Source organism: Protopterus annectens, chromosome 13.part0 (genome assembly GCF_019279795.1).
Source record: "Protopterus annectens isolate FY-2018-M chromosome 13.part0, PAN1.0, whole genome shotgun sequence".
Taxonomy (NCBI): domain Eukaryota; kingdom Metazoa; phylum Chordata; order Ceratodontiformes; family Protopteridae; genus Protopterus; species Protopterus annectens.
This window is the reverse complement of record NC_056747.1, coordinates 857130696-857156572: the sequence shown is the minus strand read 5'-3', so window position 1 is coordinate 857156572 and position 25877 is coordinate 857130696. Positions and strand designations below refer to the sequence as shown.

The 25877-nt window shown below is 40.5% G+C and overlaps 1 protein-coding gene across 6 annotated transcripts in view; it reads left to right on the top strand.

The window, feature by feature from the left end:
- ACACA (acetyl-CoA carboxylase alpha) overlaps nucleotides 1-25877 on the top strand; it is a 2143878-nt gene that overhangs the window by 1437620 nt on the left and 680381 nt on the right. For all 6 annotated transcript variants that reach the window (XM_044054575.1, XM_044054578.1, XM_044054576.1 and 3 more), the window contains 3 exons: nucleotides 277-374; nucleotides 4976-5096; nucleotides 11696-11806. In XM_044054575.1, coding sequence (XP_043910510.1) covers nucleotides 277-374; nucleotides 4976-5096; nucleotides 11696-11806 — 330 coding nt within the window. The remainder of the gene's footprint in view (nucleotides 1-276; nucleotides 375-4975; nucleotides 5097-11695; nucleotides 11807-25877) is intronic.

Below are 25877 nucleotides of genomic sequence, written 5' to 3'. Positions count from 1 at the left end.
AACAGGCCATTTCCAGAGGAGAAATGGTAAAGTTTCTAAGTGTATGGCATTTTTAACAGATCTTATACTGTATGAACCTATGTATGGAATAAGATTTGCAATTTAATATAGACTTCCTCTTCCAATAACAATAGAAAAGTATATGAGGGTAGATAATGTCTGTACAAGTAATTTGAATGGTACCTTTAGAATATTTTTTAATATAGGTGTACTGTATTCCTTTCTCATTCTCAGTTCATTTTTGTAAGCTGGTTTGCATGTTTTTTTTTTTTGCAGGGCTTTAAGTACTTGTACTTGACTCCTCAGGACTTTAAGAAAGTCAGTGCATTGAATTCGGTTCAGTGTGAACACGTGGAGGATGAAGGAGAGTCCAGGTAATGGTTCATTTCTCAGCTCTTCACAAGTGTACAGCCATCTTGACCTACTAGCTTAGACTTATGGGACAGGTCTGTTGCACATTTATGGGTATAAAATTGTCACCTTCACATGATCTTTGATAAGAGAATTGTGAACCATTACAAACAGTTTTGCTAGGCTGAATTTGTAAATGATAGTACCATTTAGAAACGTAGGAACAATACTTGGCAAATGATCACAATGACCATAAGAGGCCTAACCATATGCACATTTAGTATACACACTTAAAAGTGCTCGCCACCCTTTACAAGTACTTAATAGTGCCTACCTCCCAAATCAAGCAGAGCCATACATGATAATAACCCTGGTGTGAATTTGTGTAGCCATCCAATCATCAAGACTAACCTTAATGGCAGACATAGTTGCATTTTGCTTGACCTGTAGTCATACCTCTCAGCCTCTTAGACCAAGAAATCTAGACAAAGCCATAAATAAAAGTGGGGCAAAGGCCCCAAAATAGGGACACTTGTTAAATATTGCTCTTACAAACTTAGAAAGTTGATAGAATAACAGGTTTTGCATTAGTATGAATTTTATGAAGGGTATGAAGTCTGAAACTGAAATGTCTGTCATTATTTTCTAATTTCATTCTTTGATGATTTGCCAGTAATTTGCCAGAAAACCACATTTTTATGTAAAATGGACCAAAAATATGAAGCAAAAATATAAGTGTTTTCATCCATGTTTTTAAATAACTCTTCATCTTAATAATATTCTTTGTAATTGTCTTCTGTATGGAGCTTTCCCCCTGGGCCTCTGCTGAAAATGGGCTATCGCTTAATTGGACGTGCCCGGTTATCCCACTCCACAAGGGGGAATCCAACTTGGATCCCGGAAACCACCGTTCCATCAGTCTGATGAGCCTTGTCTGCAAGGCCATGGAGCGTATTATCATGGAACTTATAAACAAAGACATTGGCAACCTTCAAACACTGGACCCCACCCAGTTTGGGTTCGTGAAGGACCAATCTTGTCTCCTGAACCTGATTGACTTCTTTGAATCAATATCCAGAGCCATGGACAAGGGTAAGGTGGTCCACAAAGCCTATCTAGACCTTGCCAAGGCCTTTGACACCATCCCCCACTCTGGAATCATAGATAAACTTACTAAGCTGGGCATTAATCCCTATGTCACCAAATGGGTTGCTAACTGGCTTACTGATAGAACCCACACTGTAAAAGTAGCCGACTCCAAATCCAGCTCCAGACAAGTGACAAGTGGAGTACCTCAGGGTTCAGTCCTGGGACTGCTCTTGTTTGGCATCTACGTCTCTGAAGTACAGGCCAACACTAAGGGACTCTGGCTAACAAAGTTTGCAGATGACTGCAAACTGGGAGCCATTATTGAATCCCCAAATGATGTGGATACTCTACAAAAGGGCCTTACAGAAACAGATGCTTGGTGCCAGAACCATGGGCTCAAGCTCAATGCCAAGAAATGTATAGTTATCCCCTTTGGGAAAAAACATGTACCCGTGAATTACCATATAGGTGGCAGTACACTAAACACAGAAAGTGTGATAAGAGACTTAGGGACACAGGTGGACAGTGGTCTCACCTTCGATAACCACATCGCCACAACAGTCAGAAAATCCTTCTGTGTGGCACACCTCATCACTAAGGCTTTTCATCCAGAAAAAAGGAGGTAATTGTCCCACTGTACTCATCTCTCATTAGACCCATTATAGAATACAACGCCCCGTTTGGTATGTACCTCTCAAGACATCTGCAACAACTGGAAAGACTGCAGAAATACCTCACTAAAAGAATCACAGACCTAAAGCAGATGCCCTATGCTGACCGCCTTAAAAAACTCCAACTATACTCTGTCACATATCGTCTACTCAGAGGCGATCTCTGCTTAACATACAAGGCCATGTCAAACCTAGAGCTGTTGGACATGCTACACTTAAAGAAATTCCAATCCCTCAAAGCCACACGCTCCAGGGATCTAAACCTTGTCGTCACAATAAACAAAACATGCTGGAGGGATAGGTTCCTGACCCAGAGACTCCCCAGACTCTGGAATAGATTGCCCATACATGTCAAGCAGAGTGCCTGTTTGGCCCTCTTCAAAAGGAACCTTGACGATTGGATGGGAGAAAGGAAATTCACCCCGGGATCACGTCAGTCACCGTGCTAGACAGGGGTCCAGGGAAGTAAATAGTGTGGGAAGAAATAGCCAGGGAATTGTTATGGCTAGGCTTGTATAGGCCCTAGGGCTGATAGCCTAGTACCAACCTATGAACCTATAACAAATGTCAAAAATAAATAAAATAAATAAATAAAATCTGGAGATTCTGCGAACATCTGTACAGTTGAGAGGTATGACTGTAGTAGTAACTTATTCCATAGTCTGAGAATACACTGAGTTATGAACCTGTCCCTCCAATGAGTATTGATATTTAATTAGTGTAAATTTAGGACCTTACAAAGATGCAGTCTACAAGAAACTTTGTAGCAATAGCCTTTAATTTACTGTAGGCTTTGTTCATTTTTAAACATTTTATTTCCAAATGGCACTGAACTTGAAATTATTTTAGGGATATACTTCTTTTGCAAGATGTTTCCATAATCTGTTATTGATTAAAGAATGTCAGAGAAATATAAATAGATGTCCATACTACTGTATTAGAATTAAAAGGATTATTGGCAATACTATGTCTCCTGGAGGTTTGCTTCATCAGTTCCCACAACTGCCTTAAAGATGTCATGTATGTTTCATATATTTTTTTTTAAGCAGAAATCGATGGATGTAGGAGGCTGCTTTATTTAATACACTAGTCGTGAGTGAAAAGGGTCACTAGACCAGCTCACTTACCCAGTTAACAGATTGTAAATAAAAAAAATAACAAAACAAGTAGAGGTAAATAAATAAAATAACAAAACAAGTAGTGGTATTGTTATCATCTATGGAGGAAAAGTTAGTTATGTATTCTTCTGTTTAAAATAAGGGGTTCTCCCGTAAGGCTGGCTGGGGAGGAACAAAGAATGACAAAAGTTATTGCACTTTTAAATTTTTGGCTAGGTTTTATTCTTTCACACTTTCATACAGACAATACGAGTAATGACTGTCATAATATGTATGCTATAGTCAGAATAATTTTGCAACACTCAAAAGGTGGCCTTGCTAATTTATTTGAAATAATTGACTTTGCAGTGATTCATATAACTTTGTTAGGGCTGCTGGCATGACGAAAATTATTCCAGGAAATGGCTTCCACATTTTTTCTTGAACCAAATTAGATAGTTCTAATGGACTTCCAGACATCAGTTTGATATCCGTGATCTTTAACGTATGATTGTCTAAGCACTTTGAGGTTAGTGCTCTGTGATGCTGAGCAAAGCTGATGTGCACATATCTGTGTCTGTATGCAAAGATGCAACTGGCAAGTAACGTGGTAATAGGGTAGTAGTTCCTTGAAATAAATTAAATTAGAATGTAGCTGAACGGAATTTAGCTCAATGTTTTAAGCTGGCATAGAATGTTTGCTTTAGGTAAAACATATGGAGCAGCAGTTGTTACTTAAATGCAAATTGTGAATGTCTGAATAGCTTGTGCCTTGTTTGTTGGCAATGTAATTATGTAATATGTACTCATTTTGAAGTTGTGGAGAAGGCTTTGTAGGTGAAAGGAAACAAACCTTGCAATAGGGTGTTTACAATCAGTTTCTAAATTTTCTTTGAATGCTTTGTTTGAAGCTAAAAGAGTGCTCTAAATTACAGAGCAGAGATGTATTTAGAATCAGTGGTGCATTTAACAGTCCTGTGTTTGATTCCATCAACCTCCACTTAGTGTCATATTTTGAACAAGTTATTTAGCCACCTCAGTGATAAAAATGTCAGCTGTAAAAACACATTTGTGTTATAATATACAGTAATTTTGAATAACACAGTCTCCATGAATAGAACTTTGAAGTTAATTCTGTTTTAATACTGTCATATTTAATAGTAACCCTCCTGAGGGCTATGTGTCTTGGTACTGCTTTGCTGAAACATCTGTAATGGGCTTGCATGGGTGGAGCAGTCTAGTGTTTCAACATTGAGTTTTCAGGGGTATTGGTGCGACATGTACTTCTTGGAATTCTTCTAGTAGCCTGGTATGACTACATTGTGGAGTCAGCTCTCTGCTTTTTTCCCTTTCCATTTGCTTTTGCTTTGACAATTATGACATACACTTTGTAGCACCGTGGTGGCAGGATGTCGTGTTGCTTTTCCCTGAGGGTAGGTAGCGGTCTTAGACACCTAATGTGTTCTCTCCTCATGGGGGTACTCCATTGAAGCATGCAGCTATCCAAGTCATGGTTACTGGTAAAGCCAAGGGTATTACTTGTTGCTTTATAAGGATTCAGTATTCAAGGCTTCCTGGGCATTGATTAAAAGACTACCATTTTAAATTTTCTTTTCCGATTATGCTATTTTACATACAGTTTCTGTGTAAAACTTAAAATCAGAGTCAATGTGCAATGTTTTTTTATCTTGACTGCAAGTATCCCACTTTAAATAGCACACTCGAATGTCGTCTTCTTACATACTGACTTACTGCTGTCTTTTACAGGTACAAGATTACGGACATCATTGGTAAGGAGGAGGGGCTCGGAGTAGAGAACCTAAGGGGGTCAGGAATGATTGCTGGGGAATCATCTCTGGCCTATGAAGAAGTCATCACTATGAATTTGGTAGGTTGCAGATATTTACCATGTACAAATATTAATAGACATATTGACATGCCCAGTTAAATGATGCCTATGACTTTGCTCCATGCACTTCTTTGGACATTCACTCAATTAAAGAAGTTTCTTATGAAATGTAACGAGTGCAGCTATACTAAGTGTACCAGAGCTTACCTTCAGCTAGGAGCTGCAGTAATAACAGCCTTCTGTGACCCATGAAAAGAGGAAGCACTTTGCTGCAATACTGTGTCCAGGGGAATTACCTGCACAAAAAAGTGGCCTTCCTGTGAAGTGATGGATAGATTAAGTGCACCTGACTTTCAGAACAGGATCTGACAGATGCCAGGTCAGCAGTTTTGGTGGTTTAGGAAGGTAAACAGAAGTAAGCTTAAAATTAATGTTTGTAGTGTAGCAGGATAAAGAGTATTATTGCTCAACTTCTAGCAGGAAGTGTGGACCACAGAATTAGTTACTGTGTTAATATAACAGCTTGGAATAAACACTAGAGGGAATCAAGTAGCATTTTGACCTTTGTATCTTCCTTGGTACAAATACATGGATTATGCAGGATAGCAAGTTTTTTTTGATTGCTGACAAAGTAATATGATGTTGTGTTACATAATGAAAGGATAAATGCTTTCCTGACACAAGAACTAACTTGTGTGAAGAATATTATTAGATGATTAGTAACTGGTTGCCCACTGGAGATGGTGTGTCTAGAATTATCAGCATTTGAGTAGAAAGGGCTGGGCAAGTTGTTCTAGTTCAAGATGTGGCTATTTTGTACTTTTACCAGAATTCAGCAGACTGAATTTTTTTTCCTCCATGCTCTTTTTAGTGCTTCATACCTGGCTATCAGCTGCTCCCAGGACCTTTACTCATTCACCAGGTCTACAGGACCCAATTACAGAGCAGAGATTACCTCCCTGGACTGATCCTAACCCACATCTGAGGCAGGAGGAGTGACCTGGGGTGGCATCACACTGCTGCTGGGGAGTGTTTTTCTTCCTGCTTTTTCCTGCCTCACATGTCAACACTGTCATGCTTGATCACAATTGTATGATTTGTTTTGTAATTTGTTTAAAAATTGAGTTTGCTGTTCCTTGGAGAATTTTCTTTTCTCTAAGATGCAGCAGCCTTAGAGTTAGTATATTTAATTAGCAGAAGTAAAGGGCACCCCCCCCCGTGTTACCTTGTTAGGAGTGCTTTGCCCCTTGCCCAAAACACTTTACAAGTAAAACAGCAACCCATCCCCATCATTTAGGCTTTGCCCAGATTTCTTGCACTAAGTGGTTGTGAGGTATGGTCTGAGGGAGTGCCTAACCCTGTCCTTTGGAGCTCATGAATCCTGTGTCAGCTCCCTTGAGTGCCACTATGGGTTGCATGCTGTGTAAAGTATGCTTCTACATGCAGTCTTCCCCAACAAGTGCAGTTGCACAAGGGCATCATGTGCTCAGCAGTCCCATGCTCAATATATATACAACACCTACTGTTCTCCTAGATGTCTCCCGAGTGGTGTTGCAGAGCCATATTTCTCCCCCAAGGATGGGCAGGTCAACAGCAGTTACTTATTTACATCCTCCCCACACATCTCTTCTGTTTGATCCACCAGCTGACCTCTGGTCATCTGAGTTGTAGTTGGGGTTTCATCCCTCTTTGTCACCGAGCCAGGCTGGCACATCTGAATGTTGATCACTCATGTATCAGATTTTTACTCATGGTGCCATTTGAAAGATCTGGTTCTCTTTTTTTTGGTACCCATGCCCCCTTTTTTTGCCGGGCTTGAAGTAGGAATACAAAGGGGCACAATAGACTGCGGTATGGAAAATAAGCTATGGAAGGTAAACAAATGAATCTAGGGCACCATAAGAAAGCCCAGAAAGAATATTTCCTGAACAACCAGGGAAGATAAAGATATTCTAAGAATGTTATCGTTTCTGAGTTGCCCCATGTTACTTTTAAAGTAGCAACCAGAAGTGAATGCAGAACAGTCTTTGGTAATATGGAGATCCTTGATGCTTCACCAGTGCTAAGGGGTGTTCTACATTGCATAAAAAGGCTATTTTGTGTATATAAGGAGCATAACTCTGACCTTACAATTTCAAATTTGGGAATACATTTCTAACAGTGAATTCCCATGTCAGTTGATTTTGAGGGCCAGAGCCCCAGTTTTCATTGTAATTTTACTGCTATGTATAAAATCACATGTGATTATTATTATTAAAACATTATTATTAAAATGATTTGTGCTCTGTAGGTATTGGCATAAAAGTGTTTTATGTTTTAATATCCAAGACCCCAACCAGTGAGTTAACTGTGCGACCCGGAAAAAAAACTAGTAAACAAAAAATGGAGGTCCACATCGTTAAACAATACCAGGAAACCAGAAAATATCCCTGCACAGTTGCTGTATAATACAAAACGACTAAATTCAAGAATTCAGTGGTGATTTTATTCATAGCTATTTATGATATTTTCTGTGGAGGATTTGGACCTCCATTTGTTGTTTACTCTTTTAATATCCACCTTATTAGCTCATTAAATCGTAATCACTCTTTGTTACTCTGTATTATATCTGCCAAATGTGTATTGCTAAGTTTTATTAGGGACCTGGCCCAGTAAGTACTCCAGTTAAATCAATTTGTGGATGTTTCTGTTTAAAAGTACCTATAAACTGTGAGCTTCAGGCACTCCAGCTTTTTGATGAATTAGTAAATGTGTAATTCATGGCTTTTCAAAACTACAGACTTTGGTTCAGTTCCTGTTAGTACTGGAAAACGTATTATATTATTTATGTGTACAGTTATGTTAAGCAGCTAGGTGCTGTAAACAGATGTTGGCCATTTTCAGGTACTTTCTAGGAGATTATGTGGAAAGTATTGCAAGAACAGACAAATCAGAGCAGACAAAATTATTTAGGAGTGAAAGATTTTGTCCATATTCAGTACACAATACTTAGATTAGGCAGTAGCTGATGCTGACATAACTGAACAGATAATACACAGGTATCATAGTAGGCATAAGCCATGTGTAATGTAGTCTTATTTGCAGCCAGGTTGTTATATTGTCATTGAATAAGTTATTATATTGACATTGAACTGAGCATATTCATTCAATAGATGTCAGTAAAAACAGTAGGTGATCTGAGCTGAAGTAAAAGCAGACTTGGGAGTTGCAGGAAGATGAGTTCAATAAATGGGTTCTAAGAGCAGTACTGAAACAGTTGTGCATGTGCTTCTGGTATTCAGAGAAGGAGTTCACAGCCTGAACAGCATAGCCATGGAAAAAAAGAGGAGAAATCCATGACCGGTGCAGATCTGAGGAGTTGTGAGAGGTTGGATAATTTCTGCTCTGATCTGTTGTGCTAGAGACGCAAGAGGGGAAGAGTTGGGGGCTTTTGACACTACAGACAGAGAGAAAAAGAGAAGATAGATTTATATGTAAAGTTAAGGGGTCTCTCCCAGCATAATGGGTGCAGGGGGGCTTGTCCCCTCCAACAAAGCTTATTTTGTTATTCACTGAAAGTGTTAATTTCAGTGATTGTTTTTCAAACCTATTGTCATTTAGACAAATTATGTTTAAGAGCGATAATAAATCCTGAGAATACAGAGTACACCAATGCCTTGGGCAGAAGAGTACAGTATTCAAGCAAAACATATTATTTAACCATACAGCAGAACTTTGGGTTCCGTCGTTTAAGTTGCCAGACATTTTCCAGTGAGCTACAATGCTGAAACTAAAAGCCCACAACATTGCTTCACCATAAAGCAGTACGGTTAAAAAGGAAACTTGCTGCGCCATTAAACATTGTACAGCCACATGGGACATCACTACCATCCCTAAACGGCTACCCAGCTGTATTGTAACAAAAGAGACAGCTTTGCTAGAAGTGTTATGCAATGATAACACTTCTAGCGGGGCTGTCTCTTTTGCTAAAATAACACTTCTAGCGAGGCTGTCTCTTTTGCTACAATACAGCTGGTTAACTGTTTGAGGATGGTAGTGATGTGCTATGTGTCTGGACAATGTTTAATGCCACAAGGAGTTGGCTTTTCAATGGTACTGCTCTACGGTGAAGTGGTGCGAGCTTATTCCTTCAGTGTTGTAGCTCACAGTGAAATGTCTCACGACCTAAATGCTGGAACCCCAGAACTTTGTGTCCAGAGCAGACACACCAGTTTGGTGATATGTTAGTTGACACATATTCAGTTGTGATAACCAATGACACATATCTCCTGGTGGGTGACGGCTTTTCCTTCCTTGCCTTCACCACCAGTATTACAGTCCAAAAGAATACACCAGTGAAGAAGTAGAGAGAGAAGGAATTTGATAAAGATGATTTTTGCATTATGTAGAGATATAAATGATAAAAGAGTGGTGTTTTGTTTGGAGAAACAGTATGTGAAGGGCTGTTGGTCTTAAGTACTGATGTCGAATGTGGAGAAGTCAACAGAAGTAAAATGTAAGGAAGTGGATGGCGCAGTGGTGCAGCAGTAGTATTATTGCCTCACAGCAAGAGGTTTTCTGGTTTGATTCTCGGCTGGGGTGCCTTCTGTGCGGAGTCTGTATGTCCTCCCTGCATTCGTGTGGCTTTCCTCTGGGTGCTCCGGTTTCCTCCTATGTTTCAAACACATGCATCTGGAGCGTTTCTCCCCGGGCCTCTACTGAAAATTGGCTTTGTTCCAAATCAGACTTTCCCAGTTAACAAATGTTAAATAAAAGTGCTTAAAAGTTTATTAGGAGGGATGGAAAAATTAAGTGCTGTGGCCAAGATCAGATGAAACAGTCTGAAGCAACCATTAGCTGCAAGATGGAAGAGTAATACTAAAGATGAGGTGAGGTGAGTTATATTATTAATTAGTGGACCATACAGACCTTTTCTTCCAAGCATTTTATTTATTTATTTTGTTCAGCCCCAGTTTCAATGAGATACACTAAGGATTGTGATTGCCTAAAAGTAGAACAGTAAAATGATTTTTGTCAGTTAAACTTGTATATTTTTTCATTGGTTTATTTGAATTCAGTAGAGCAGTTTAAGATTTGCTTCCAATGTATGTTTTTTACCTAGGATTGTTTTCAGTTTCTAACTTTAAAACATGACTAGGGCTTGGGAAGACTTCATTTTTGTTAACCAGTTTGTGCATTAGGCATTACATGGTATATTTTCAGTCATGAACTTTGAAGTCATAAAATATCAGAACAACAAATAAGCTGGAAGACAGGAACTAAAATGAAAAGCAGAACATCTGAAATTACAGAATATCATCTGCAAATAATGTTAACCAAAATGTAGGACAAGATAACCAACTTGCAGTAAAAGGAACAAGCTTGACATACAAGTGAACATGAAAGCAGTTTGAAATTAGCTGTCAAAATTGACTTTCATGGCTAGTTAAGAATTTGTACCCTGCATTTTTTAAACTGCAGTGGGACCTTGCAGCTTTAAGAAGAAATCACTGTTCAAAGAAGGTATGCTCCGCAGTTTTAAAGGAATACTTGGTTACAAATGGAGAAGGAAAGATGCACGGTTTAGGGTGTGTACTAGTCCAGAGAAACCAAGCTGCCTGTGGGAGCAGCAGGGTATCAGATTATGGTATCTGTCATGCTGATAGGTGCAATCAGACAAGGACAATAAGGGTATAAGTAGGCTAGTATAGTGTGTTGAAGGTACAGGGTAAATATGCAGTTAAATTGAAGAATGCTTCAAATACCTGCTTTGTTAGAAGACAGAAGAAGGAACAGTATATCTTCAGTTTTGTGCCACCTTTCATTAAGGCTTCTGCCACTAAGAAATTATAGTGATTAACCTTGAACTAATAAGGATATCCTGTTGTTACTAACTTTGGCTATGTAGAATTTTTATATAAGCCCTTCTGTTTGAGAATATGTGGTAAAGATCCAGTTTCTGATAGTCTTGTCTCTACAGTTTTGCTAGATAAAACTTCTTTTATGTTGCTTCTTATAAGTTTATGTGGTTCCTGTCACTTTTACTGTTTGATTATGTCTGCCACATTACTTGTATTCAAACCAGTGCACAGTTGCATGGTGTAGGACTGGGGGAGGGGGGGATCTGTGGAAAATTGAAAGGAAACCACAGCAATTCTTAAGTTTTTGCTAGCTGATCCATCCAGAGTTGCAGCAATTTTGGGGATCAATAATGTTACTGTGCTGCCCCAGTCTTAACATCAGGTCCCCATGAACTGGTTTGTTGTCATTTGTTTTCCATGTGAAAGTTGCAAGCATTTACTTCCCTAGCATAAGACAGAACTTAGATGGTTATCCAGTTAAGTCTAACATCCTAAGCTCATACCGAAACTTATGCTGCTACCGTTGGAAAGGTAAAAATAGAGATATCTTGGTTGAACAGTACAGGTCATCAGTCTGTTCTTGTACACTAACTTTAAATTGCAGGCTGTTGAGAGGCAACAATCTTAACAATATGTCAGAGATATTTATTTTTGTTATGGGAATATTCATTCTAGGAGCAAAAAAAAAATGGTTCCCTTTCAGAATTCAAGTCACAGAAATTAATTTTTTTGTTGTGTTTAGACTGTAATCATTATGATTATCTAAATGACATTTTTCTGTTTTCTTGATTCCTGTAGGTAACCTGCCGTGCAATTGGTATTGGTGCCTATTTAGTCCGGCTGGGGCAAAGAGTCATCCAGGTGGAAAATTCTCACATCATCCTTACTGGAGCTGGGGCACTGAACAAGGTAGGATGAGTGTGTAACAAAGAAGTAAACATAAATAAAGTGTGATGTGTTGTCCAGAATACTCGACTAAAGCCAACCCTCCCCTCACAGCAGGAACCAAAAAATATGTTTTGCCTTAAATGGTGGTTATTAAGACTTGAAGGTACTGTCAAGTGCTGATTGAAATAGTTCCTGCTTACCCCATGGTGAGATTCAGTAGTGTGAGTGCATTCTGAAATGGATTTGCTGCAGCTGACTGGCCAACGAAATTTTTGCCACTGACATTTACGTGACCCTTTCAGTTTCCATTCTTCACTTATTCAGATCCACAGCAAATACATATCTAAAGCAGTTACTCACATACACACACAAACTAATGAAATGCAGGGTCAAAAGGTCCCACTTTGTCTGGAACACAGCTAGTCACACTGATCATCTAATGAAGTTTACTATCTGTCCTTTGTTTTGCTCCGGTTGTGATCATCTGGTCTACATGATGCTGTAGAAATTTATGCATGACAGTACATCTGCTTTGTTTAATCTTTGTTAACTAGGCAAGACCAAGACCAATTAGACAGAAGACCCTGTGCTCAGGAGTGACACTGCATTTTTATGATTTATACCCAGCGATGTACAGCATGTCAATTGTATGAATGAAACTGCAGAAAAACAGCTTATTAGCTCTTTCTGCATTAAGCTAGTGTACTCTTATGCTAGGTACTAATTCTGGAAAAAGTAACCTGCTAGCAGTTTTCTGTAAGTAAAGTTTGCTGTTTTTTTTTAAAGCAATATCATCTGACCTCCGTACTTATTTTTTGTACCTTCCTACAACCTCCTCATGATCCTGATTGAGGCAAGGGAAACTTTGTGGCAACATGAGATCTAATGTTTTTTCCTGGCATTAATAAGTGTATTTCTATTGCTAGTACTTTGACTCTTATGTCTTATCAAATTTGAATTTTACCAGAACCTTATTAAACAATGTATTGATATGCTTTTTGTTTTATGTTTTAGGATGGTTTGGAACTTCATTAATAATTTAATTATGTACTATTTTGTAATTAATTAGTTAATTGGAAGATGTGAAGTTGTTAAATCTCACCGTTTATTCTCACTGATGGTTCAGAGCCGATCCTCTGCTCCGACATGGCCGATAGCAAAGCTCAAGGTTTGCCAGTAGCTTGAGACCAAGCCCCTTATCCCACAATGCACTGCTGGAATTACCTCAAATCTAGTTTGCCGCGGCAAGAGAGATCTCGGTGATCCAGCTAGCTCAGACCATTTTTGAAAAAAATAACAGCAAGTCTTTTTAAAAAGTTCTCCTTTTTGTTTAAAAAAAATAGTATGTATTAGTATTAGGTCTTTTCAATATATAATCTATAGTTTCAATAGTTATAAATAGTTTAAAAGTTAGTGCCTTGTTGGCTTCTTCGTTTGTGTGGGCCTTTAGCCCTATTTACTCTTATTAATCTTTATAATAGTCAGGCTTTTTTTTTCTGTGGGCCTCTTTAGCCTTATTTTTGTAATCTCTAGTTACATTGTTATAGATAGGGCCCATATTGGGCTTAGTTGTTTGTGGATCCTTACAAGTGAAAGGACTTTACTGTTTTACCTTATGCAGTTTACTCTTTGTTTTATTTAAATATGTCGGATGAGAAGGAGAAATCCCATCCTAAATCGAGATTTAAAAAATGCCCATATTGTGGGCAGAAAATGTCCGTCACTGATGGACACATTCAATATGTCTACTGTCTGGGGGCTAAACACCTCCAAGACACCTGCAGCATTTGCCACTCCTTTTCTTCAAGAGTCCTCTTGGAGAGAAGGAGGAAACTTATAGACAGGGGATTGCTACAGCAATCTTTTTCCGAGGTGTTGAGTAGCCATGAGGGTACTAGTACGTCCTCCAAATCCTCAAAATCCAAATCTTTAGACAAAGTGACAAAAAAGGCAAAAATTTCAGGAGGAGGGTCATCGGTTCCACAGACATCGGGACCGAGTGTACCTTTGATTCGAAGCCAGCTCTCGGTATTGGAGCCGGTCTCTGAAGTTCCTTCTTCCCCTCTGCTCCAATCTGTACTTTTGGTGCATTCAGCTAAGTCCTCATTCAGCCTTTCAGATTTGGACATGGATCGGCTAGTGCAGAAGCTTTTACAGGCACCAGGACTTGCCAAATTGTTGTCGGCCCCGACCAGCTCGTCGGTGCCGAAGACCATGGAGCCGGATTTGTCTACTCCTCCTCTGATCCGTAATGGACTCTTGGAGCCGAAGGAAACTGAACCCTTGGTTGTCGAATCTTTGGAGACGATACCCGCACCGGTGTTATCGGCTCCATCTACTCGGATGTCCTCTGCACCGACCGAGGACTCTAGGAGCTGACACTCTCCTGTCGGGTCTGGGGAAGATAGTCGAACAGATTTGTCAGTGCAGACTCTTCCTCTCGGGGCTTCGGCTCGGATGAGCTCAGCTCCTACCTCGGGCTCGGAGCCCAGGGTTTTGGTGCGGGAGGATCAGACAGTACTCTCGGGTCCGTCCACTCCTTTTCGTCAGAGCCATGGTGCCTTCGATGCTATGAGGAGAGTTTTGTCTCCAAAGACAACGTCAGCATCTGTTCAGCTTTCCCTCTCCCCTCAAGCTCCTGTGTCTGCTTCTTCATCTACTGGTCCCTCTAAGCGTAGAGACCCCGAGCCTCAAGTACCCCCACAGGGCGTCCCCTACTCTTCTTAGACTTCCCCAGATCCCCCCACTGAGGAGGTGCCCAGGAAGAGATTGTGCAAGAGGAGGCACTTAGACTCCCCACAGGAGTCCTTGACATCTGACACGGACTTAGATGAGTCAGAAGGGTCTCCTCGATCCCCCTCTGAGGATATCTCCTTTACAGAGATACTAGAGATCCTTAGTCAGAGGGGCGATTGGCAGTTCAAGACCCTTACTGAGGATGAGTCCGTGCTCTTGAAGGCTTTTGGGTCTCAACCTTCCATTTCTTGGGTGTCTCCGCCTTACGACGAGTTCATGGAACTGATTTCTCGTAAGGCGAGGGAGTCACCAGAGGCCATGTAACCTGTTCCTCATAAACCCAATAAAATTATGTTTGCCCCAGAGGACAAGCCATTTTTGACAAAGGGAGTGCCTGTTGATGCCATGGTGGTAGCTGCAGCCACCAAAAAGGAAGTATCTGAGACATCCACCTCTATCCATCCCCCTAACAGAGATTCTAGGGTCATGGATAGATATGGGAAGCGCATGTTTAGTTCAGGGACTATTCTCTGCGATCACTGAACTACTTAATCCACTTTACGAGACTACAGAGAGATCTCCTGAAAGTGCTAGGAGATGCTCTCCAGGGTACGGTAGCTGCAGGGGTGGCCGACAAAGTCAACGCCCAGCTCGCTACCCTAAACTCAGTGGTAAACTCGTCCATGCATCTCATATCCTATGCAGCTGATGGTTCGAGTAGAACCGCCAGTTCGGGCATTGCACTTCGAAGACAAGCCTGGATGCGTCTCTGTTCCTTTGCGGAACCCTTTAAGTCTTCCTTTATTAATACCCCATTCGATGGCTCATCACTGTTTGGGCCCAAAGTAAAGAAAACTTTAACCAGGTGTGAGCAGGAAGGCAAGACCTTATCTGCCATTGGAGCTCGTTTTTTTGACCCCTACTCGGCCCTACCCCAAGGGCCCTAGGGGAGGGAAAATGTGGTTCCAAAAAGCACAGGCAGCCATTCAGGACACACATGGAGAAACCCCCTCTAGAGGCAGAAGAGGGGGTTATAACGGAAGACACCGCCCTCGCGGCAGAGGGGATCCGCAGCAACAGGGTGACAGGGGTCAGTTCTCTTCTCAGCCCTACCAGCACCCCTGAAAGGGGGCCCGACTGTTCGGCTCTGGAGGCAGTCGGGGGTCGCTTGTCTTTGTACCCAGAAGCCTGGCTAAACATAACATCAGATACTTGGGTACAAAGCATCATTTCCAGAGGATATTTCATTCCGTTCTCTTCCCCTCCCATTCCCGTAAAGAGAATCCCAGATGTTCCACCCAATCTCAGGGAACAAGCAATCGTAGAGGTCCACAGATTGCTAGAAAAAAGTCATCCAACCAGTCCCAGCAGACCAAGTTGGATTCGGAACTTACTCAAGATTCTTTTTGGTACCATAGAAAACAGGGAACTGGAGACCTATCTTGGACCTCAGCAGACTCGACCAGTTCATAAAGAAAGAGAAGTTCCGAATGGTCACGCTTCAGTCCATTCTTCCCTTCTTAGGGAAAGGGATTGGATGTGCTCCATAGATCTCAAGGACACGTATTATCACATAAAGATGAACAGACGCTGCAGAGATCATCTGCCCTTCTGGCTGGGAGCCAATCATTACCAGTTTCGAGCCCTGCCCTTTGGTCTCACTACAGCCCCCAGAGTGCTCACCAAATGCATGGCAGTGGTCACGGCTCACCTGAGACGTCTAGGATTCCAGGTGTTTCCATACCTAGACGATTGTCTCCTAACCGCTGCCACCAGGCATCAATTGACTCAGGCAACACAATGCACTCTGACACTCTGCCATCAATTGGGCATTACAATCAACTTCGAAAAGTCTGCCTTATCGCCATCGCAGCATACCATTTTTATAGGAGCAGAATTAGATACCTCATCTACCACTCTACATCTCCCTGTCGAAAGAGTCTCTCTTCTCCGCCAAAACGTCAGCTTACTGGTGTCAAAGAACAAAGCTACAGCAGCAAAGGTATTGAAAGTACTAGGTTTGATGGCGGCAGCAATCCTGGCTATACCAATCGCAAGCATGCTTATGCAAATTCTTCAATGGCTCCTCTTTGCTCAGTGGTCTTACCAGAAACTACCGATGCACCACATGATTCTCATCATGGATTCTTGCAGGAGAGACCTTCGGTGGTGGTTGACGTCTCTTCATGTTACAATCGGAAGACCCTTTGTTCTTCCCCCCCAGTAGCCACTGTGACCATGAACGCTTCCCTGATGGGGGGGGGCATTTTCAGGGAAAGACTGCCCAAGGCACATGGACAGATCAAGAATCACATCTGCACATCAAAGTTCTAGAGTTGAGAGCGGTACTTCTGGCATTGCAGTACTTTCAGGACTCTCTTCCTCTAGGAACTATTGCAACTCAGACGGACAACATGTCAGTAGTCTGGTACTTGAACAAACAAGCTGGAACCAAGTCTTACCCCCTTTGTCAAGAAGCCCTCAGGGTCTGGCAATGGGCTGTGTCGTCCCAGCATTTTCTATTAGCAATGCACATCCCAGGGAAATCCAACGTGATAGCGGACAAGCTAAGCAGGGCGATATTGCTCCCTCACGAGTGGTCTCTCAAACAACAGGTTGCGGAGTTGATTTTCTGCATATGGGGCCAGCCTTGCTGTGATCTTTTTGCCAGCCACATCAATTCAAAATGCAGAAGCTACTTTGCCCTAATACCACCTCCCGGTCATCCCCCAAGAGATGCACTTCTGCACGATTGGCCCCTGGGTCTCCTTTATGCATTTCCACCCTTCCCATTAATACCCAGATTTTTACAGAAAGCAAAATCGCTGGGAAGGACTGTTATACTCATAGCCCCCTACTGGCCTCAACAGATTTGGTTTCCGTTTCTCCACCATCATCTCTTGGAAGGACCATGGATCCACTGCAGTCCCTGAAACTGACTGCTTGGCTAATCCACTTCCCCTAATTGCCAGGCTTCATTCAATTTCAGAAGATACAAGACAAATTCCCTTGTCTTCTCATAAGCCATCTACCAGGAAATTATATGGCAGTAAATGGAAAAGGTTCTCAATTTGGGCTAACACGCAGAACATTGACCCTTTCCGAGCTCCGCTATCTTCTATTTTAGAATTTTTGACAAAAATTTTTAAGGAAGGAGCAGCAGCTGCTACAGTTCGAGTTCAGTTAGCTGCCATCTCAAATTTTCACCTTGGCTTTGGTGGCTCAAATGTTATGGGCCATAAATTATCTAAGACTTTTCTTAAAGGCGTTCTTCATATGAGACCTCCGATCAAAATTCCCTATTCTCCCTGGAATTTAAACCTTATGCTGTCTCAAATTATTCTTCCTCCTTTTGAGCCAACATCTTCTTGTGATCTCAGATTTTTATCCTGGAAAACAATATTTCTTGTGGCCATTACTTCTGCCCACAGAGTGTCAGAACTTCAAGCATTATCTATCAGACCACCTTACGTGATTTTCCATGAGTATCTCTCAGAACAAACCCCTCATTTCTAACTAAAGTCTGTTCTGAATTAAATATTAATCAGGTCATTGAGCTGCCAGTCTTTTTTCCCAACCACTCCAGCAAATTGGAATACATGCTGCACAAAACTTGATGTTCACAGACAGCTCAAATTTTATCTTGACAGAACTAAGGATATTAGAAAATCAGATCAACTTTTTGTATCCTTCTCAGAAGCAAGAAAAGGCAATCCAGTGGCTAAAACAACCTTATCTAAATGGTTATCCGATTGCATATCCTTTGTTTATGAAAATGCGAGCATGCCATTAACACACAAACCTAAGGCTCATTCTACCAGAGCCGTCACTGTGTCTTCTGCTTTTCAAGCTAAATTGCCCCTTGACAATATTTACGCTGCAGCCACTTGGTCTAAGCCTCATACTTTTATCACGCATTACAAAGTGGATAAGGCTTCAAGGCACAGGTCTTCCTTTGGTTCTACGGTACTGAAGAACGTACTCCCATGAGCCACCCAGGATTCAGGGTGCTAGGGACGCTACCCATCAGTGAGAATAAACGGCGAGATTTAATAACTTCACATATAGAAGTTATGTACTTACCATAACATTCCATGTGAGTTGTTTATCTCGCCTTTATTCTCACGTCCCTCCCTCCTTCCCCCTCCTGGCTGACTGTTGACATAGAGGCTAGTACCATCCTGGTTATTCAATATTTTTTCTTCCCCTTTGGGAAGTGTTCTTGGTAGAAATACATAAAAGAGTATGTATATGTTTATATATATATATATATATATATATATATATATATATATATATATATATATATATATATATATATATATATATATATATGTAAATACTGTTACTCGCAGCAAACAAGATCTGAGGTAATTCCAGCAGTGCATTGTGGGATAAGGGGCTTGGTCTCGAGCTACTGGTAAACCTTGAGCTTTGCTACCGGCCGTGTCAGAGCGAACCATCAGTGAGAATAAAGGCGAGATAAACAACTCACATGGAACGTTATGGTAAGTACATAACTTCTATTTCTTTTTTTATTTAATGGATGTCATATGACTGGAAGAGGGGACTTTTAAATGTTGGTGGTTGTGCATTTTAGACCAGATTCTGATGGTCAGTGTGTTTGACAGAAGCACTTAGTCTGGTTATTAAAGTGTATTACAATACGGTGTGGCCGCATAACTTTTTGCAATCTGTCTTTTTTTAGATTGATTGTGGTCCCAGGATCCTACCTTATGGCTCCACAATATTCACTCAGTTGGCCTATTCATTCTGCAGGGACAAGAACCAGGCTGTCATTAGAGTATATGGCACCTGTTATAGCTGTGACCATTTGTTGGTTAGGTGAGAAACCTGTGGCCTATATGTTCTTGTATGCTAAGCCCTATTGACCCATCAGTTCCTCCAGCAACAAAGACCAGGTGGTAGGGAGTAGGCCAGCTGCAAGCAGTGTAGAGTGGGCTACCCATCCTTCCCTTAGGCTGCTGACAGACTCACCATGGCTACCTGCTCTGAGAGAAGGAGTGTGCATACTCCCACACACACCTCCTGTTCCCCCAGCTCATTAAGGAGTCCTTGACCAACACTGCAAGCCAACATGGCCTCTAAAGGCAGGCAGTAAGCCCAGCCAACACTGCATGGTTTCAGTTCATTGAAGCTAGCAATATCCCCTCCCCCAGGATGAGTTAACTGGCGTCAGCTGCACAAGCTTATCCTCCCCTGCCCAGTCCCTCAGATGCCTGTGCATTCTAATTGAACATGGGTTACCTCTATGTTTCTTGGGGCCAGGTATAGATGACTTTTTTAATCAGACTAATGTTTTATGGTTTAGTTGTTTTTGAACCTCCACTTCTTAACGTTCATTTTAATTCTTACACTGTCTTCATTTCTTTCTTCCTTCTTCTGCCACTTTTCTCCCTTCTTTTCTTCTTACTTTCTTGCTTCCATACCTCATCTGTAAGAGTTCTCACCCTACATTAAAAAAAAAACTCACTTGTCAGAATCATTTCCTGCAGACTGTACCCTAAAGTTGACATCCTTCAGTTCTTCTTCTTTGTGTTCTTTGTTTTCCTTTTTGTCTTACCCTTTTAAAGAAGATAACTCCTGCTTGTATGTACCCTCATGCCTATATTTTTTTTTTGCTTCATTTTCTCCTTAAGCTAGAACACAAACTAGTTTCTTGCAGGCCTACTGATTTTCTCTTGTTGTCCCATTTCCTTTTTTTTCAGAATTGTTGGTAATTCAGCTCTCCATTTCAAAGAGGTATCTTTTAGCAGGCTAGACAAGGTCTGCATCTAACTCAGACTTGAAGAGTTTTGCGCTTGGTTACTTTTGTCAGCTAAACCATTTATGCCATTCACGTTATCAGTAATCAAAACAGTAAGAGAAGGCTTTATGTACTGTGCTTATAAGGTGATGTTTGATGGGACTTTATCTTATGCTTTGTCCTTTTATCTCATATTTTTGAATAATGTAGTTTTCCTGGCACAGTTTGCCTACATTTGTATATGCAGATATTTATTTTATTTTTTTCACATTTGTTAACTGGGTGAGTACACTGGTCCAGGGACCAGTTTCAGTCATGACCAGGGCTGTTTGGCAATGATTATACAGTGATACAGGATTTACAAAGAAGTATGAAATAGTATAACAGACTTACTTTTCATAATGCACCAAACAATGAACTAGTTGATGTACAAAGAAAACATGGATCAGTATAAAAGGCTAACAAATCAAAATGTGTCATACATCAGGCATTAATGCACTGGATTTTTAGAAAGCTCTACAAATACAAAACACAGTAAGTAAATACACACACACACACACACACACACACACACACACACACACACACACACACACACACACACACACATAATGTGGATATAAAAAAGTTTACACACCCCTGTTAAAATGCCAGGTTTTGTGATATAAAAAATGAGACCACAATAAATAATTTCAAAACTTTTCCCACCTTTAATGTGACCTATAATCCGTACAATTCAATTGAAAAACAAAAAAATGTGTTAGGGAAACATATATAAAAAATTAAAAACGTACAATAAGGTGGTTGCATAAGTGTGCACACCCTTAAACTAATACTTTGTTGAAGCACCTTTTGATTTACTTACATCATTCAGTCTTATTGGGTAGGAGTTTATCAGCATGGCACATCTTGACATGGGAATATTTGCCCACTCTTCCTTGCAAAAGTCCTCCAAGTCTGTCAGATTGTGAGGGCATCTCTTGTGCACAGCCCTCTTCAGGTCACCCCACATATTTTGTTGGATTTAGGTCTGGGCTCTGGCTGGGCCATTCCAAAACTTTAATTTTCTTCTGGTGAAGCCATTCTTTTGTTGATTTTGATATATGCTTGGGGTCATTGTCATGTTGAAAGGTGAAATTCCTCTTCATCTTCAGCTTTCTAGCAGATGCCTGAAGGTTTTGGGCCAAAGGTGACTGGGATTTGGAGCTGTTCCTAATTCCCTCCACCTTGACTAACACCCAAGTTCCAGCTGAAGAAAAGCAACCCCAAAGCATGATACTGCCACCACCATGCTTCACCATGGGGATGGTGTTCTTTTGGTGATGCGAAGTGTTGTTTTTGTACCAAACGTACCTTTTGAAATTGTGGCCAAAAAGTTCAACCTTGGTTTCATTAGACCATAACACATTTTCCCACATGCTTTTGGGAGACTTGATGTATTATTTTGCAAATCTTAGCCGAGCCTGGATGTTTTTCTGTGTAAGAAAAGGCTTCCTTCTTGCAACCCTACCCCATAGCCCAGACATGTGGAGAATAAGGGAGATTGTTGTCACATGTAGTACACAACCAGTACTTGCCAGAAATTCCTGCAGCTCCTTCAGTGTAGCTATAGGTCTCTTGGCAGCCTCCCTGACCAGTTTTCATCTTGTCTTTTCATCATTTTTGGAGGGAAGTCCAGTTCTTTGCAATGTCATTGTTGTCCCATATTTTCTACACTTTTTGATGACTGTCTTCGCTGTGTTCCATGGTATATCCACTGCTGTGGAAATTTTTTTGTACCCTTCTCCTGACTGACACCTTTCAACAATGAGATACCTTTGATGCTTTGTAAGCTCTGTGTGAACAATGGTTTTGCTGTAGCAGGCATTGAGTAAATGTCAGGAAAATCCTACTAGGACAGCTGAACTTTATTTGGGGTTAATCAGAGTCTCTTTAATTGATGGCAAGTGTGTGCCCAAGAAGACTGAATGCTGTAATTAAAAGGTGCTTCAACAGAGTATTAGTTTGTGTGTGCACACTTAAGCAACCAGCCTATTGTACATTTTTTATTTTTTATGTTTTCCCCCTAACAGATTTGCTTGTTTTTCAATTGAATTGTGAAGGTTACAGGTCACATTAAAGATAGGAAAAGTTTTGAAATTATTTATTGTGGTCTCTTTTTTTTATATCACAAAAACCTGGCATTTTAACAGGGGTGTGTAAACTTTTTATATCCACTGTATGTGTGTGTGTGTATATCTATATATATCTATATATATATATATATATATATATATATATATATATCTGTGTGTGTGTGTGTGTGTGTGTATGTATGTATGTATGTATGTATGTAAAGTAGAGGAATAGAGGAAACAAACAAAAAACATGCATTTGTAAGATGTGTTAACTAAGGGTTCTGTTTAAGAGTAGATGTTGTAGCACAGTTAGACTAGTTCTTTGTAGATTCATAGGTAAGTGCTAGGCTAGCTGCCCTTGTAAGCCATTTTAAGCTTATTCGGTTCCTTTCAAAGGTGAGAATCAAATCTTGTACCTTGTATCTGTGAGGAAAACATCTTAACCATTAAGCCAAACTCTACATTGTGGGTGTGGGTCGGTGATAGCTAATCATTGTTATCTAAGCAGTGGCATTGACAATTTTTGCTATTTTATTTATTAAGGGTATCACAAAATTCGGTGAGAGAAGAAATTCTTATATATTTAGTTAATTATTGATATTTGTCTACCAGGGACGTCTGACACTGTAAGCTAACACAACCTCAGCAGAGGCCTGGGGCAAAAATCTCCAATATAAACAAGTAGTAAAATAGTGTTACAACAATGTGTCATACAATTGCTTACAAATAAAATAGTTTACAAATGAAAGATATAATAGCAGGAAATATATTTTTTACAGTAACAAGGCATCAGTGTTCAGCAAGCAAATGAATTTGTGTGGTGTTTTGGCAGAGGAAAAGAACAAAGTGCAGCATATATTTGAGAAATTATAGTAACCTTTGAGAACATTAAAGAAAGAAATATTATTCAATAATAGGAAATACATGGGTAGCATTGCTGGAAAGGAAATAAGTTAACAGGAATTATTAGAATTCTTGTGGAAATTTATTTCATTATGTTAGAGTCAGCTTGGAGAAAGCTTTTTCTGCTGTAGAAAAAGGTTATCTTTGTCATTGCTCAGTGAGTAGTTTGTGTCTGAATTGTTGACAGGTTGCAAGTGGTGATTAGCTGGTGCCATTCAGAAGTTTTAAATGTGTGTTTAAGAGGAAAGTAACTTTATCTTGTACTTGAAGCCGTTTGGATTTTTGGATTGTGAGATAGTGGTGTTCATATTGTGAACTTGTATAAACCTTAGTATTGTGTTTTCCTTCTTTTGGGGTATGTTTAGTTTTTGCTTAGAATTGAGTACAATGAATGGGAAGAATTTTTCAAGTTTATGTGGCCATACTTCTGGTTATTGCTCATTTTGTTTCCTTAGTAAGGAGGTATGAAATTTTATAGACTACCTTTAAGTGGTGCTATCACCTTATGACTGCATTTTGATGGCTGTTAAAAAGGAAATGTGTCTGGTCTAGAAATATCCCAAGGTATTTCTGCTGAGAAACAACTGACAGTAGGGTCTGCTGTTTGTAAAACTGAGGTGTATTTCAATCTTTTAGCTGTTCCAAGTAATATTGCTGTGGACTTTTTTGTGTTAACTGTGAGAATATTATCCAAGAATCAGTTCCTGGGTAACTGAATGTTAATATTGTAATGTAAGTAAGTAGTACTTATGCTCTGCTCTGCTGCCAAACAGGCAGTCTTCGTTTAAGGGAGCATCCAGTAATTTAGCTTTAACATGATCTAGCAAAGATTGCTCCTTAAGCCAAGCGTGCCTTCTAAGTACAGACCCAGTGACAGCAGCCCTGCAAGATGCATCTAATGAATCAAAACCACATTGTAAAGTATGTTTTCCCACTTGTTCAGCAGAATGCATTAAATCCTGAAAATCTTTATTTTCAGCACAGTCAGGAATCAACATCATTTTCAGTTTAAGCAATCCAATAATATGCTGTTGATACTTTAACATATGAAACTGGCAGTTTAAGGCCCTAATGGCCAAGGTTGCAGAAGTGTATACCTACTTACCCCATCTATCCAGCACCCTGGAATCTCTATCAGAGGGGGTAGGATTTTTGGCAGTAGTAGCCTTAATGCCCTTGGGTCCCTGGGAAATGGTCTCAGGATCCGCAGTAGGATTTTTAAAGAGGAACTTGTGAGAGTCAGGTACCCTGTAATACCTATCAGGTTTTCTGGGAGAAGGAGGTAAAGAGTCAGGGGCCAGGCTAGATTCCGAGAAGGCATCATCTACAATTTCCAGTACAGGAGGGATAGCTAAAGGCCTGTGTTGAGGCAGGAGTAAGAATTCCCTAAGCCTCTTTTTGGAGTCAGAGTAATCCTGGCTTTGCCAGTGAAAATGCTCCCTAAGAGTATGAAAGGTTTCACCAAAAGAGAAATCCTCTGGAGGGGAAGCAGAGGGAATGGAGTCCTCTGCATCAGAATCATCATAGTTAGATAAGGGCAAATCTTGGTCGTCAGAGAAAACAGAAATTTCAGAATCCTGTTCAGAAGAATCAGAAGGAAAATCAGTCCTAGGTCTCTTAGAGGGGGGAAGGATGGCTTCCCCTGATTAGAGTAATAAGGTCTTCAGCCATTCTTATCATTTGCTTTTTAGGCATAAAGGCCTGACCATGTGGTCTGGGTGTCGGTTTTCTAGGCATGGATCGAGTTTTAGGCCTTGAAGAAGAAGATAGCATCGGTTTAATATGCAAGTCAGTAGGCCTGAATACACCCTCAGAAGCTGGTTCCTGCACAGCGGCTCCGGACCCATCCAAGGTAGAGACATCTGCAGGTTCCACAGTCGAAGAAGCATCTCGCGGCATACTCCGAATGGGTCTCAGTAGAGGCCTGCGAATCTGAAGTAGCGGGTATCACAGGCTGCGAAAGTGCCTCACTGAGTACCGGCAAACTGGTGACTAGCTTAGGAGAAGCATCGTCGGCAGCTTTGGACCTAAGCGGCCTGTCTCTATTTTTATCTTTGCATTTTTTCAGAATGTCGGTAGTCAGGTGGCTTGCCGAAGCCATTTCTGGATAATTGAACTGAGTACCAAAATATTTAGATATGTAAATGAACCGACAACGAATAGTATGAGGTTTGAATAAGGCACAAAACTGACAGTGAGGTACGTCGTGGTCTGGGCCTAAGCAAGGAACGAATTAAAATCTTTATGAGGTATTTGCTTTTCACAAGAAATACAATTGTTAACTTTTACTGACGTCAGTTTAGAGCAAGATAAAGGATCCCCAATGGGGTACTTAGCATAGTTGAAGACTTTGGATCTGAAACTCGAAAACGAAAATTTCAGGAGTCGGCCGACCGGCACTTGCAAACTACTTCTGCTTCATTCTGCTTAATGAGTGAATACAATAAAAATATAATCATTTAGACTTCTGAACTCTCATCAATAGCTAGATAAGCTGGTTTTTGGAAATGTCCTTAGAGCAAGACATTTGAAATATCGTGTGATAGTTTGTGGTTTGTCAGAACTTAAA